Source organism: Ascaphus truei, chromosome 5 (genome assembly GCF_040206685.1).
Source record: "Ascaphus truei isolate aAscTru1 chromosome 5, aAscTru1.hap1, whole genome shotgun sequence".
Lineage (NCBI taxonomy): Eukaryota > Metazoa > Chordata > Amphibia > Anura > Ascaphidae > Ascaphus > Ascaphus truei.
In genome coordinates, this window is record NC_134487.1 from 296938892 (window position 1) to 296955473 (window position 16582).

The window sequence follows — 16582 nt, forward strand, 5'->3', positions numbered from 1 at the left end:
TTATTCAATCAAAATCATAACGATCAAAATACAATTTCAGTGACAAAACGCAAAGAAGTTTCCCTTATAAAACAGGACAACGCGAGTAGAACGTGGCTTTGCTGGCGTCTCCTCCTGCTACCATGTGACATGACACCATATCAACGCGGGTAGAACGTGGCTATGCTGGCGTCTCCTCCTGCTACCATGTGACATGTCACCATGACAACACGAGTAGAACGTGGCTTTGCTGGCGTCTCCTCCTGCTACCATGTGACATGACACCATATCAACGCGAGTAGAACGTGGCTATGCTGGCGTCTCCTCCTGCTACCATGTGACATGACACCATATCAACGCGAGTAGAACGTGGCTATGCCGGCGTCTCCTCCTGCTACCATGTGACATGTCACCATGACAACGCGAGTAGAACCAGGCGATGCTGGCTCTGGAGAAGGTATCAGGCCCTGTCCAGAAGACTGGTGCCCTTCATGCTGCAAAAACAATGAAGGCGGAAGATCCATCAGTATTAGAATTTGAGGTGTCATTAATGCGGTGCGCAAAGTGGAGGGCGCGACCCCCAGGGGGGGGGGGGGGGAAATCTCGTGAGGCCTCTGCAACTGTTTACTTACTGGGATTAAGATGCTCTGTGACGTGTTGTCATGGCAACGCGGCGCCATGTGACGTCACACGCGTGACGTTACATGACCCCTCGGCGTCATCTGATGCGGATGAAGGTAGCCGGGGGGGGGGGGAGGCGAAAGACACAGGGGGGCGCAGCACAAAGTTTGCGCGCTCCTGATCTACACAACATTGTAATAGTGTGTTCTATAATAACCATGTTGTGAAACATGTACAGATCTGTTAAAAACATTAGACACGTTGGAGATGTTGCAATTAGTCTGAGAATAAATAAAATGTTGTTTTAAAGTTTTATTACCCAGGATATAGCAACAAAAAAATAGTTCATGTTTTTAGAAAGACAAATTACAGAACCTTCAGTGTAAAGTTTTAGAAGAAAAAAAAGATAGTTTGTTGCATTCACATACACGGGTTTGTTAAAAGCTTATGTCAATTAAGTTGCATACAAATAAACCACAGAATATAAAAAAAAAAAGATTCACAAATCATAGGCCACTTGTAAATAACATAAAAATTGTACTCTTCCGGTTTTCAGGATATCCCCGCTCCAGCACAGGTGGCTCAATCAGAGGCTCAGTCTTTGCTCAGGAACTGATTGAGGCTGGGATATCCTGAAAACCAGACCTGTTGGGGATGCTTGAGGACTGCAGTTGAGCCCCCTTGCTGTAAGGCACCTGCGGGTGCTTGCCGACCCCCAGACGGCCTATTAACTCCCAGCGCCAGAAGGGGAGTTATAGAACAGCACCGCTTAGTAAACAGGGGCTTCTGACCTCCAGGTGTTTGCCTCTGAAGTAGGTTTAGTGGGAGGACAAGCTGCACAAACACAAACGATCACTTTTACATGCAAATAAAAGCTGCAAGGCACAGTGTGAAAATATTCGGACTTAACTCCTTCATTACTGGAGGGGCACAAAAGCTCAGAAAAAAAAAAAAAGGTTAATCAGAAAATCAACATTCCCCCGATTACCAATGGCAGCTTTGTGGTGTGTTACACAGCGTGATAAAGAAGCTAAACACAACATTTGGCTCTTATTATTCCCGTCATCTGATGGGATTTAAGGCCGATATGCAAAACAGTTCTGTATTTTCTCCGTTAGTTGTTGTCAATGCAATTATTTATTTTTTAATACAAAGTCTAATCCAGACGAATAAAAACGGGCAGAGCTTCTGAAAAGGGACTGTTGTGGTATGTTCCTGTCCCCAGTAGAGGGGTACATTTGGAACAAGAGGGGAAAGAATCGAACACACACTAATCAAACTTGTTCTTGGGGGGGGGGGGGGACGGGACGTTCCCCACACAAACTAAAATACAAAAAGAGGGGAAGTGTTGGCTCTTTTTTCTTTATAGATTACACCAGGCGCGGCCAACTCCAGTCCCCAAGAGCCACCACAGGTCAGGTTTTCAGGATATCCCTGCTTCAGCACAGGTGGCTCGATTAGTGGCTTAGTCGAAGACTGAATCACCTGTACTGCAGCAGGGATAGCCTGAAACCCTGACCTGCAGGTGACCCTTGAGGACTGGAGTTGGCCGCACCTGGATTGCACCTTTTTACCCACTATAAGAGCAGGTTTCCGCACGGGGTGTAGCGGGTAATTCTGGCTATTGTGTAAAAGCAAAAAAATCAACATCATCTGGGAAGCGAAACTAGGAATTTCTCCTTATCGCCTTCAATACAAATCTGGATTATTGCTGCTGAGCAGCACGGGATAAGCGGTCCCGATGTATCGTCCGTGGCGGTTCACAACGATCTGGAGCTCGTATTCTTCGACGCGCACAAGCTCTCTGGTCATCTTCTCCTGGGACTTCAGAAAGATGATGGTGTAGATGGCGAATTCAAACTCCGGACTGACGCCAATAAAGCTGCTCCCTACCGGCTTCACCATGTCCTTCCAGCTGAACTGCAGGCTCAGCACCTGGTCATCCTCGTCGGGCTGGAAGAGGAGACACATGGGAGACCCGAATAAAGTCTATGGTTGTGATGGTGAAACAATCCCACCCAAATATCACCAGGAATTGAACAGCTTTAAGTAGGAAAGCACCTACCTCATTCTGCGGCCTGCTCTGCACCCACCTATGGACCTCTATGCCACTGATTTTCAACCTTTTTATTTGTTAAGGAACCCCCAACCCTCTCTAATAATGCGTCTGAGATCAGATGCATTGTAGGGAACCCCAACCTTCTCTAATAGCGCGTCTGAGATCAGATGCATTGTAAGGAACCCCAACCCGCTCTAATAGCGCTTCTGAGATCGAATGCATTGTAAGGAACCCCAACCCTCTCTAATAGCGCGTCTAAGATCAGATGAATTGTAAGAAACCCCAACCCGCTCTAATAGCGCTTCTGAGATCGAATGCATTGTAGGGATCCCCAACCCTCTCTAAATGCGCGTCTGAGATCAGATGCATTGTACAGAACCCCCAACCCTCTCTAATAGCGCGTCTGAGATCAGATGCATTGTACAGAACCCCCAACCCTCTCTAATAGCGCGTCTGAGATCAGATGCATTGTACAGAACCCCAACCCTCTCTAATAGCGCGTCTGAGATCAGATGCATTGTACAGAACCCCCAACCCTCTCTAATAGCGCGTCTGAGATCAGATACATTGTACAGAACCCCGAACCCTCTCTAATAGCGAGTCTGAGATCAGATGCATTGTACAGAACCCCAACCCTCTCTAATAGCGCGTCTCAGATCAGATGCATTGCAAATTCTTCTGTATTTAGTACAATTGTCAAATGACCTGAAAATTGCACAGGACCTTTAGGGATGCACGCAAAACCCAGGTAGAAAAACACTGCTCTAGACGACTTCATAACCTCCAGAGGCGAGAAAGTAACCATAAGAATGCATCACTACAGGTCGCACACATTGGATGAAGTTATTGACCCTCTGCATATGTCAGGAAACAAAAGGCTGATTTACTAGATGGTTACTGGTGATGCTTCAGCTGAAAGCATCTCTCGGGGCCCAATGACGCACATTAAATGCTTGTTTGGAAGATCGTGTTCATCGCTTTATTCACGCCCCGGGGGACCTGCCCACGGCCACATAATGGCTACAACAAGCGATCACGTCATTGAGATTCGGAAGACTCGGGTGCCGCTGGTCTTCTGGCACACACAGGGTTAAGGGGCGGTAAGACCGAACACCATTTAGTAAATCAGCGCCTGCAGGACAGTAACGGTGGATGCGCGGTCACCAAGTCTCACCCGGCTTTTGTACTGCCGTGCCATGAAACCCTTGTAGTCAATGTGGTGATGCTTCTCCTGCAGGTAAAACTGGACCCAGTTGTGAAGTCCCATTATATCTTTGCCGCGCTTTGATTCTCCCACAAACACGTGCTCAAACCCACAAGAATCATTTCTGGGAAGGAGAGAAATACACGCGACAACTGAGTGACATCACGCGAGAACTGAATGACATCATCGCAGCGTTAAAAGCAGCAGTTTGCGCTAAGCAACTTAACTTTTTTTTCTCTTTTCTTCCATTTAGCACTTTCAAAGCAATTTTATTTTTAAATTTTGAACACACACACACACCCATGTATACACACGAACACACAGACATGTATACACACACACACACACACACACACACACACACACACACACACACACACACACACACACACACACAGATATGTAAACACAAACACACACACACACACACACACAAATAGAACGAGTCTTTCACCACGCATAAAAAAAAAGGGAAAATGATACATCTGCACATGAATTTGAATAAACATCACTTTCACACAGAAAAAAATGGTTATTTCTATGAGCAACCTAGGCGCATCCTATAAAATGCTCCGGGGAAAGGACTTTAGCCGCCTCTCTGCAAAACTGGTGCAATGTTTGTGCATAAAGATTCCTTACGTAGAAATGAGTTGTTTTTTGCAGGAGCGCAGCGGGGAGGCGTCTGCCCGGAAACCGACACATTTATTTACCAACTGAAGGGAAAAACGTACGCTTTGGTGGTCAGTTCAAATCATGGAAGCCGGGAAAACAAACGACTAACCAAGGAAATTATCCTTACTACCCCGCCATTTACTGCTGCCGAGTCTGGGAACCAACTCCCGGTATTTGTATATTCAAGCAGCTGTTCATGTTAGGAATACCCTAATATATCAGGCGTCACCTGCGTACAATAATAAGACACAAACATAACTGCCCCACACTAACCAATGTCTGCCCCCAATGTCTGCTCTCTCCACGCAGCATCAGAGGCCACTACAGTGAGAACTGCCACTCCCTGTTATTAGTACGAGTTTACCAAGGACCTGTAGATTTGGGCAACTTAGATTATGTTTTGTTTAGGGATAATAATCAATAATCTGCTGGGGAGGTAACATCTTACAGGACAGAATCTTTTGTTCTAGGTGATGGGAAGATAGAGGTGTGTTACTGCCATGCCAAAGTGTGTGTGTGTGTGTGTGTGTGTGTGTGTGTGTGTGTGTGTGTGTGTGTGTGTGTGTGTGTGTGTGTGTGTGTGTGTGTGTGTGTGTGTGTGTGTGTGTGTGTGTGTGTGTGTGTGTGTGTGTGTGTGTGTTCATATTAATACGTACCCTCTGCCTCCTTCTCTGGTATACAGTTGAAACCAAATGCCATACAGTTGTGACTTGAAATCTTTAATATTTGACTTTGACTGGTTTTTGCTAACCAGGTATTTGTGGGTAAGCTGCAAATGGACAATAAATACAGTATGAATGGAAAACTGTGTATTGTTTCATTTATATGAACAATGATAATAATAATAATAATAATAATAATAGCATGTTCTTGTATAGCGCTGCTAGTTTTACGTAGCGCTTTACAGAGACATTTTGCAGGCACAGGTCCCTGCCCCGTGGAGCTTACAATCTATGTTTTTGGTGCCTGAGGCACAGGGAGATAAAGTGACTTGCCCAAGGTCACAAAGAGCTGAAACCAGGAATTGAACCAGGTTCCCCTGCTTCAAACTCAGTGCCAGTCAGTGTCTTTCACTCACTGAGCCGCTCCCTCTCCCACCATACAGGACTGAGAATATCTGCTCACCTTCATGACTTCGGTTTCCAGAATGACATCAAGGAAATGGTTATTTTCTGCAATTTCCTCCGGAGTGACAACTTCTGCTACACCTGTAGACATCTCGTAGTTGTCCAGAAGAGAGATTAATGCTACGAGTAGAAAAATAAGATACAAGTTAACCCCTTGTGACATTAAATATGGCATTAAAAAAAAGGGGTGGGGGAGGTTCAAAGACATCTAATGACGTGAAGCCACCTGGCAGAGCGCTGGACAAGGAGGAAGCAGGATTACAGCATGGAACCGCAGTTCTGCAAGACGACCCACCATTCATCAATCACAGGGAGAGGACAATCACAGGGAGAGGACAATCACAGGGAGAGGACAATCACAGGGAGAGGACAATCACAGGGAGAGGACAATCACAGGAGAGTCATTTATGATGAAATGCTGGAATTTACTTGAAAACATGAAGGTAACCACAGGCTATGTCAGGGGCGCTCAACTCCAGTCCTCAGGCCCCCCCAACAGGTCAGATTTTCAGGATATCCCTGCTTCAGCACAGGTGGCTCAATCACAAGCTCAGCCTTCAACTCCACCACCTGAAGCAGGGATGGATTGAGCCACCTGTGCTGAAGCTGGGATACCCTGAAAACTTGACCTGTTGGGGGGGGGGGGGGGGTGGGGGGAGGGGGTTGAGCACCCCATGACAATGTGATACCAGGTGTGCATTCGTCAAGCACCCACCTACATAGTGACACGTAAAAGACCCCTTCAGCCCTGTCTATAGTGACACGTAGAAGACCCCTTCAGCCCTGTCTATAGTGACACGTAAAAGACCCCTCCAGCCCTGTCTATAGTGACACGTAAAAGACCCCTTCAGCCCTGTCTATAGTGACACGTAGAAGACCCCTTCAGCCCTGTCTATAGTGACACGTAAAAGACCCCTTCAGCCCTGTCTATAGTGACACGTAAAAGACCCCTTCAGCCCTGTCTATCTTTGACATCCAGCTGTTGGCTTGGAAAAAACAAAGGACTTTGAGATGATTGATCTCTGTTCAATTACTTCAACTACTTGTGCATTAAAACTTCATAAAATAATAAAACAAACAAACATCGAAACGGCCCGCCCCCATAATACAACATTAAAAGACAGGGGTGCCCAATGCTCCGCCCCTATAATACAACATTAAAAGACAGGGGAGCCCAATGCTCCGCCCCTATAATACAACATTAAAAGACAGGGGTGCCCAATGCCCGCCCCTATAATACAAGATTAAAAGACAGGGGTGCCCAATGCCCGCCCCTATAACACAACATTAAAAGACAGGGATGCCCAATGCTCCGCCCCTGTAATACAACATTACCTGCAAACGTTTTGTTCTTTTTCAGTTTCTCTTCATTCACAAACTGGAACAAGGGGCAGGAGGCGCTGTCTTTAGCCTGATTGCTGCCAGCTGGGACATAGCCCGCTTTCCCCTGAAGGAAAAGAGCCAAAACGATAAGAACTTATGGTCCAAGTGGGGACAGCAGTGAAATAAAACTGATGAGAAAGAGGACAATGTACGTTGTGTGTCTGTATGCGTGTGATGTATATATATCAGTGCTTTGCTTAGATTGGGTTTGCTATGCGCATCTCACCATATCCGCTAATATATGTCACCTCGCTGTTCTCTCTGATGACAGAAACCTTCCTCCCCCCTTCATCACCCTATATTTTATGAATATTCTTCCAACTAAAATCCCTCTGTCTCCGCGTACACGTCTTAGTTGAGAATCCACCTTGAAAGTGTAGGTTGTCTTCCATTCCAGCAGCAAGCCCCCGTTTATTTCTATGTATTTATTTGATGTACTTGAACCGCAGGAGTCCCTGGTCCTTTATCCTCCCACTACACAGGAACACCCATTTTCCATGTTTGGAGGGTTTTGTGCGATAGTTTAAGCCCCAAAAACCACACACTACAAATATGGCCTGGGGAACCCCAATAGATTGCAACGTCTTCTCCTCTGATGTTGCAACTTTCTATTAGACCAGACTATTAAACTTTATTTGCGGCGCCCCCCTGCCTGCTCTCCTGTTAGAGCGCCCTCCTACCTCACCTCGCGCGGCGTCACGTCATTTGACATCATGTCACCGTGGCAACCATGATGCCGTGTTGCCATGCCGACGCCTGACACCAAGTTTCTTAACCACGGTATGTGTAGTTGCAGAGGCCTCGCTCGGTCCCCTGGCATTTAATTTAAATGCCTTGGGGAAGAGAGCAGGACGCCTGTAACCGCCCGCGACCCCCCCCCCCCAAAAGTGTAGCGCCCCCCAGTTTGCGCACCGCTGTATTAGACACCAGATCGAGTTGGACGATGCGGCCAGGTCGTGCTCACTGCCCGGTGGACAGAACTAGTTGTAGAGCAACTGGGCATTTCCCTGTCTGCTTGCGAGCGCGTTTACACATACTGCTATCTTAGGCCGCGCTTATAGTGCCGGCGACGGCGAAGCGACGTCACCCGAAAACAAATGCATTGTTGCTGCCGCGTGCGCTTATAGTAAGCGCGACGGCGACAAGGCGACGCGATTTTTGGAAGCCGGGAATATTTGATTTTTCAGGGGCTGTCGCCTCATGTGACAGCCCCTGAACCAATCAATGCCCTGGTCGCCCGCGCCGCCGCCGCCACAAAGCGAAATACAATTTTCGCTGGTAGCGATAGGTGACGTCACGCGTCGCGTTGCCGTCGCAGGCACTATACGCGCGGCCTTCCTCATGTACACTTAATTAAAACATGCGTAATGTACTTATACTTCAGCCAGTGGCCTCCACGTCGCGTTACGTTGCTTGTATTAATCTGTAAGGAAGAGTTTCCCTTCTTTTTTTTTTTACCACGGTTACATTTAGGTCGGCAACACCCGAGACTGTCCTTGTACACTTTTGTAAAGATCAAACCACACTGGCACCACAGTAATAAAAGCACCGTTATCAAAGGTAACGGGAAACGAGGTAATAACAAGAGAATGCAACGTACCTGTAATGAGATCCTGTAATCTTTACCGGGCGCCAAACGGTTAACATCTGCGTCCCAGAGCTGGTTGAACAGCTTGGAAAGTTCATGGTTTAAACCAGTTCTGAAAAACAAAAACAAAAAGAAATCGCCAATAAATACTGGTGGAGAAACAGACACAGAAATTGACAGCAAGAAAGGACCGTTGGGTCCAACTAGTCTGTCTGTCTGTCCTCCTTCCATACTTGATCCAACGCTTTGCTCCAGTCTAGGTTATGTATTCAGGATAGCCCTGCTTCAGCACAGGTGGCTCAGCGATTATGACTGAGCCACCTGTGCTGAAGCAGGGATATCCTGAATACATGACCTGTTGTATGCCTCCCCTGCGCTGGTTCTTTGTATTCACAGCTGTCTGTCCCAAGCACTTGTTGATTTTTTTTTTTTTACTGTATCTGCTATTATTTCCCACAAGTCTACCACATTATAAAGGTCGTTCTCAGGGACAAAAACAGCACAATACAGGGCTTTTATTGTGTTAATGTAGTTACATAGTAGAAAAAAAAAACTAATGCCTATGGAGTTCAGCCTAAGTTCACTTTAATTGTCAGAGATACTCATCCTACATGTATAGTTCTATTTATCCAGATGAAGGCAAACTAAAATCCCCAGTGAAACATGTGGTCAATTTGTCCCTGGCTCCAGTACAGCAATCGGATTTCTCTCTGTATTAAAAAGAAAGATCTAAAAAGAGGCACTGCTCTTACTTTAACGAAGATCTCCATTCTCCAGGGATGACACTGTGGCCTTTGTATTGTCCGAGGGTTGAATAGATCCCTTGAAAGTTTCCAGTTCTGTAATGTCTTTTTTTTAATTATTGAGTGATGCCCAAAACTGTACTCCATATTCAAGATGTGGTCTTACGAAGGCGATATACAGTTGAAAAATTATGCGATGTTCCCCTCTATCTATACCCTGTTTTATGCATTATTATATCCTATTTACCTTTGCTGCTACTGCCTGACATTGGGCACTATTGCCAAGCCTGCGGTCTACAAGCACTCCTAAATCCTTCTCCATCAAGTATTGACTTAATTTTGCCCCATTTCGTTTGTATGCAGCATGCTTATTCTTGCTTCCTGAAAGCATAACCTTACATTTATGTTTTTTTTTTAAAATAAACTATTTATTTGTACATTTTTTCAAGGTTACAGTAAATAAATAAGGGGAAAGGCAAGTTTACATCGCATGGTGGGGAACTGCACATCCTAGTGCATATCCGTTATACACGAGCGCAGTCCCAGGGCCCTAACATGCGCAAGCGATACATTGCACGTAAAGCGAAAATACACATTCATAGATGACAAACATAACAACAAAAAATAAATATGTAGGAGAAAGTAATGGGAGGGGAATCCTGTGTTTACCTGTAATTTATCATCTCCTGCATATGAGCCCCCGCTATGTATTGAGACTGCTACTGGAATCTGTTCTAGCCTACACTGTGCCTCCCAAGGTGTCCCCCCTCCCATTGGCCTTTGTTGGGACCAGGTGAACACAGGACGATTTCAAGCGTAAATATTAATTATGCTATATTCTCTATATACATATATATTCAGCATCTAACTAGTTAAAATGAGTTATTTAGTATTAAGTTAGAAATTATATTGGAAAATGAATGAATCTGCAAAGATAAGAAGATAAATTAGTCTGAAGACAGGCAGGTGTAAAAATGTTTGTCTTCTAAGTTGCAACAGTTTGGATTCAAAAGTTAGTTAAATAGTTAGTAAAAGACAATACAGTAGAGGTAGGTCTTAAAAAATTAGGAACCTAGGATTAACTATATTTACTTAGTGAAAGAACAAAGAAGGGTCTTCTAAATCAAAGTCTAAAGAAAGAAACAGCGTTCTAATGATGATTAACTAAAAACATTTTGGCTGACAGTGAGAGAAACAGGTATTGCTCAAATCTATAAAGATTGCATTTGGATTTATAGCATTCAGAATCATTTAACACCCAAGCTAAGAACAACCAAGCTAAAGATTCTCCACTCTATAACTAAATTCTATGTGCCTAAATGATGTAACCGACTGAAAGGATGCTGTGAAATATGTCTTCTTTTGTCTCTGAATAAATTGAGAAAAGAACTGGACCTTGAACTATTTGATATATATTGAAAGGTGGGACATTTATTTGCACCCATCTAATGGAGCAAATCTTTACCAGGAGGTTCTCATATGAAGGCTGGGTCCATATTAGTCTCGTCTCTGCCCTCGGACATCGCCCATGCGGTCCAAATTCACAATAATGTATCACTACGTTCGCATAGCACGGCCGACATTTATCTGTTTTAGAGATGGAATCCCACATGGTCAGTCAGTTGAATTTCATAGGGGCCTCTGAATGGGGAAGTGTTTGTCAGTCCAGAGTTTTTTCCCCTTATCCCATCCTGTCCTTCTCAGGGAGTCAGAGTTGTAGGTAGGGGTGAGTCTGGCTGTACAAGCTCTTGCTTTTCACACAGTGACATCACACCAAGGGAGCAGCCAGAGGAAATCATACCCTCCCAAGTCTAAATTACAAAAATAAATAAATACAAAAAACCTTATAGTTGTCAGATTTGTGTAAAAAAAATGATAATGTACCAATCACACAGAGAAGATACCCTTAAACAGGTCACTGCATTAGTTCACCTTGGTCCTAGGAAAGATTGTCCCTTTAAACCTGACACTTACCTAGCCAAACTTTCTAGTTCATCAGAGTCCTTCTGTAGAGAAATTACATATGGCTGATTTTACCAACATACATAATTATTCCACCAGACAATAAGAACTATTCTGCATGTAGGGTAGGCACAGGCTTAAACACAGATTACATTGGCAGTGTTAGCAGGTTTAAATAATTTTTTTAATCAAAAGGATTTCTTTCCTTTGTCAAAAGATTTCATTTAAAAAAAAATATATAAAATGAGGCTGCTAACTTGAAAGTCAGTTTGTAATGTAGCACGGGGTTTTTGGATTGGTTTTCCATAAATGTGTAGCCCAGTGCCCAGCCTATATATATTCCTGGCCCTAACACCAGAAGTCCTGGTAAGGAGCAGGAAGTGTTAGGGTTAAATGCCTCTCACATGGGCCAGCTTGTGAGTCTCCCTATTGGGATGTTAATTTGCGGTTTCCAGGTGCTGGTCTGGAAATCATTGGAGCATGTGCGGGGGAGGGGGGGGGGAGTTTGGGCTCATTGGAGAAGTTCTGCCCAGTTACCAGAGCTTAGGAGTGGGACCCTCCCCTGGTATAAAACATGGCTCCCTTCCAAATTTAGTAGGAGAGTTCCAGTGCCGCCTGCTCCTTAGGGAGTAGGCAGGATTCTACCTTGCCCCTTCAGGGGGTAAAGATTAGCCCAGGGGCCTCAAGCTCCTGGGGGCCCAGTCAAGGGAAGAACCCATGCCAGCTGCGAGGGATATGTCTTCGAACATTGAGGACAAGTGATCCTCTCTTGCATGAGAAGGAACCGTATGAGCTGGTCTGCCAACACCTCCTGTTATACCGTTCCTGGCTTGTGACTGCACTTACTACAAAAGGTTCCTGTGGGGATGAAACTCTGCCAACGCTGAGACTCAGCCCTTCTGTGAGCCTATACATGAGAATTGTGCGGGAACGGGTGTGATCAGGATGATAAAATGCTACTGTAAGAGGAGGAAAGAAAGGGCATCTTTTTGGACTCAGTGAATATTTATAAAATATTTAACCAGAAAAACAAGACGAAGATTCGGCTCAGGAGTTCACTAAATGTCTCTCAGTGCAGCAGAAGAGGACCAAAGATGCAAAGTTATGTGGGGAAGATCATGTGACCAGGCAGCCACTAGATACAATTGGTGCCCTGCTAGAGAGAGGGCAGGGCCCAATAAGGGGTGTGCCAGAGCCTGTTTCAGAAGAGGGAGGGGATGTGACTTTGGAAATGGTTGCTATACAAGCAAAAAATGCTTGTTACATTATAATAAATTAAAAATGTCTTTCACAGTTTAAAAAAAATGCTACAAGTATTTTCTCATGGTAGAGAACTGATTTCTTTAAAAAAACCACACATAGGATATTGCTCGGTCTGCAGCTTTAACAAACCTCTGGCTCTTAACAATTCTGTATGGCTGCTAAGTTTTATATCTGTGTGCTAACCCCCAATTTAGCAGACTCTTTAAAAACAGTGTAAAAAGGGGTCACTTGAGTACCTGATTTTACTTCTCCAGAACACCTATACAATGTAAATGTTTTGAAAACACACATACATTTGTTTTGAAAACACCAGTGAAATAGTTTCCATGCTAAGCAGGGTGCAAGGATGGGTGGTTGGAGAGCCAGACAATGCTAAAAACAGGAGACAGGCCCATATCCGCCAAACGGTGCCAAGCTATAGAACGCTTTTTACTCTCATTCATATGACTAGCAGTTGAGCGTGCTAAAGCTCAGCCTCGTTTTGTGGTTCTGGGCCGCAGTGCTTTGCAAAATATAGCAAGTGAGCAATCAAAAAAAATGCATGGAGAACGATAGCAGAATAGAGACGAGGCCGCCCAATGACATCTGCATTACACAGGCAGCCCTGCTTACTCTGCAAGGACAGGGCACTAAAAGCTGCTGGGTAAGCAGGGGCTCTGCCTTTAACTGGGGCTCTGACCGAACAGGCACTTTCTTTGTCTGAAACGTGCAGTCACACATTTATCTGGGGTCTGTCATCTGTGTCTTTATAGATCTTCTGTCTGAAACGCTCATCATAATAATCTCAGATCTCAGATAAAACAAGTGTTAATCTGCTAACAAAATCTGTAAAATTGGTAGTAGTGGAAATCAGGTTTTTGAGCTCCATGAATCCAGATATTCAGGGTTTTTGAGCCTCTGATTCCATATATTCAGGGTTTTTGAGACCCTGATTCCAGAGATTCGGGTTTTTGAGGCCCTGATTCCAGAAACCCATGTTTTTGAGCCCCTGATTCCAGAAATCCATGTTTTTGAGCCCCTGATTCCAGAAATCCAGGTATTTGAGCCCCTGATTCCAGAGATCCAGGTTTTTGAGCCCCTGATTCCAGAAATCCATGTTGTTGAGCCCCTGATTCCAGAAAACCAGGTTTTTGAGCCCCTGATTCCAGAAATCCAGGTTTTTGAGCCCCTGATTCCAGAAATCCATGTTTTTGAGCCCCTGATTCCAGAGATCCAGGTTTTTGACCCCCTGACTCGAGATCCAGGTTTTTGAGCCCCGATTCCAGAGATCCAGGTTTTTGAGCCCCTGATTCCAGAGATCTGGTGTTTTTAAGAGCAGTGCACTTCTAGGGACTAGAAAAAATGACCCACAGCGTTTTCTTTCTCCAGCAAATCCAAAGGATAATAGTAATGTGAATGAACGATACAAGAGCAAAACATCTCTACACCTATTGAGCCAATAACGTGTTGCAAGGCAAAGAGTTACAAAAGGGTTAAACATAGTAATTCCCTATTGTAACCTAGTACAGCTCTCTTCCTCTACACCCCTCCTCCTCCTCTCCCCCCTGTCCTCCTCCTCTCTCCTCTCCTCCTCCTCTCCCCTATGGGACAAGCCCTGATGTCACCAGAACATCTTTGATTACATGAAAGTTGCAGGAAACCACCTCTGCTCCCCCCCCCCACCCCCCACCCACACGCCATGTTCAGCAGGACAGTGAATTGTTTCCAGAGGAATCTTGCTATATTCTCCCCCCCCCCCTCCTCCAAATAATTACGCATATTAAAATGATAAAATAATGGGAACACCGGAGGTGGGAATCAGCAGCATTGCAAAATGTTGAGATCCTCAAAGAGGTAGGAGCGGAGCACAGCGGAATGGATGCAGGGGCTGAACACCAGGGTAAGTAAAAATCCTTTATTCCACGATCAACATCATGGTGGTGGATAGACAAACTTCTCTAACGCGTTTCAGGCTTTCGCCCTTTGTCAAAGAGAACCAAGTAACGCTGCAAGTGTCCCGCTGATATAGCTCTCTCCCCTCCGCTACCAGCTGATCACTGTTTCATAATTTTTTGGCGCGAAATCGCCAAGCTGCAATCTGATTGGCTGTGTCATGCAACCAATAGAATGAATGAACTTAACGTATTACGTGCAGGGGGCGGCTCAGATCAGCGGAGCAGCCGCAGCAGTCTTAGTAACAAGTTAAAAAGCAACAACAGTACAAACAGTAGCGTTTGAAGCATATTAAAAACAATATAGATATTGTGTTGCAAAAACGATCTATCAAATTGAAACGGAGGTATGGAGGAAAATACAGTGGGGAAAGAAATACATCTATGTACATATTATTTATAACAAGACTGTTATAACAACCCACTGTATGAATTGTGGGTTAGTAAGGCTATAAAAGGATAGCCAGTTGTTTAAGTGAAATCTAAATGATCTTAAAGGTATATGACAGTAAATGTTCCTAATATATTATGCTTACTGTGCGAACCTAGAACCGACAAAATATACATTTGTTTCTTCTCTCCCTCACTTATATATCTGTGTATATGCATTTCATGGTAACCTATATAGTTGCATTTCATGGTAACCTATATATTTATTTATATTGTATCCATGTATATCACATATTTCATAATCTTATACTATATTAGTGAAAGCACTGTATGTTTGCCTGCCTGGATGTCCGGTGTCCCTAGGGGAAATCTCATTGGTCCCTTGGGTCGCCCGCCCCCGCACACCTCTCATTGGCCTGAGGCGGAGTGACGGGCCAAAAAAAACACACCCACACACACACACACAGTGTCACCACACACACACAGTGTCACCACACACACACAGTGTCACCACACACACACAGTGTCACACACACACACACAGTGTCTCACACACACACACACACACACACACAGTGTCACACACACACACACACACACACAGTGACACACACACACACACACACACACACACACACACACACACACACACACACACACACACACACACACACACACTGTCACACACTGTCACACACTGTCACACACTGTCACACACTGTCACACACTGTCACACACACACACACACACACACACACACACACCTCCCTGAACATCGTGACCCGCGCGCACCTCCTCCTCTCCCCGTGTCTCCCGCGCTTTCACCCCGCTCCCCCCCCCCCGGCGCCGCTACAGTCAGCGGGACACACACTATTATTACCCCTTCAGCGCCCCCCACCCAGTGTCAGCGGCCGTGCGAGACCCCCCCTCTATATCTCCCACCTCTCCCCCCCCACACATATACATGCCCCCCCCTCCCCGGCGCTCACAACTCACCCCCCTCCCCGGCGGGGGAACAGGCAGCCTGCCTCACGGCACCGAGTGCCCAAGATGGCGGCGGCCTCACTCGCGGCGGCGGCCGGAAGCCTCCCTGTTTCCCGCGCTTTCAGTCCCCCCCCGGCGCCGCTACAGTCAGCTGGGGAGCGAGCGCCCGGGACACAGCGGGGGAGCGGCCACAACACGCTGCCTCCCGCCTCAGATCCACGTGGGACCTGCCGGACGGGTGAGTGAGCGGCCTTCACTTCACCTCCCTTCACCCACCCCTCACCTCCCCTCACCCCCTTCACCTCCCCTCACCCCCCTTCACCTCCCCTCACCCACCCCTCACCTCCCCTCACTCCACTTCACCTCCCCTCCACCCCCCCTTCACCTCCCCTCCACCCTCCTTCACCTCCCCTCCACCCCCCTTCACCTCCCCTCCACCCCCCCCCTTCACCTCCCCTCCACCCCCCCCCCCTTCACCTCCCCTCCACCCCCCCCCTTCACCTCCCCTCCAGTGTCAGTGTCTCCCCGATACCCCCCCCCACCCCCCCCCCCCCCGGCACCGCTACAGTCAGCGGGGAAGCGGAACGAGCGAGCGAGCGCCCGGGACACAGCGGGGGAGCGGCCACAACACGCTGCCTCCCGCCTCAGATCCACATGGGACCTGCCGGACGGGTGA

The 16582-nt window shown here is 46.2% G+C and overlaps 1 protein-coding gene across 1 annotated transcript in view; it reads right to left on the reverse strand.

Moving 5' to 3' along the window:
- Positions 1-897: 897 nt before the first annotated feature.
- LOC142496237 (poly(U)-specific endoribonuclease-like) overlaps positions 898-16582 on the reverse strand; it is a 29770-nt gene continuing 14085 nt past the window's right edge. The window contains exons 2-7 of the mRNA XM_075602815.1: positions 8646-8745; positions 6998-7109; positions 5661-5782; positions 5192-5304; positions 3834-3987; positions 898-2553 (exon numbers count right to left, since the gene is read on the reverse strand). Coding sequence (XP_075458930.1) covers positions 2290-2553; positions 3834-3987; positions 5192-5304; positions 5661-5782; positions 6998-7109; positions 8646-8745 — 865 coding nt within the window. The 3' untranslated portion in view covers positions 898-2289. The remainder of the gene's footprint in view (positions 2554-3833; positions 3988-5191; positions 5305-5660; positions 5783-6997; positions 7110-8645; positions 8746-16582) is intronic.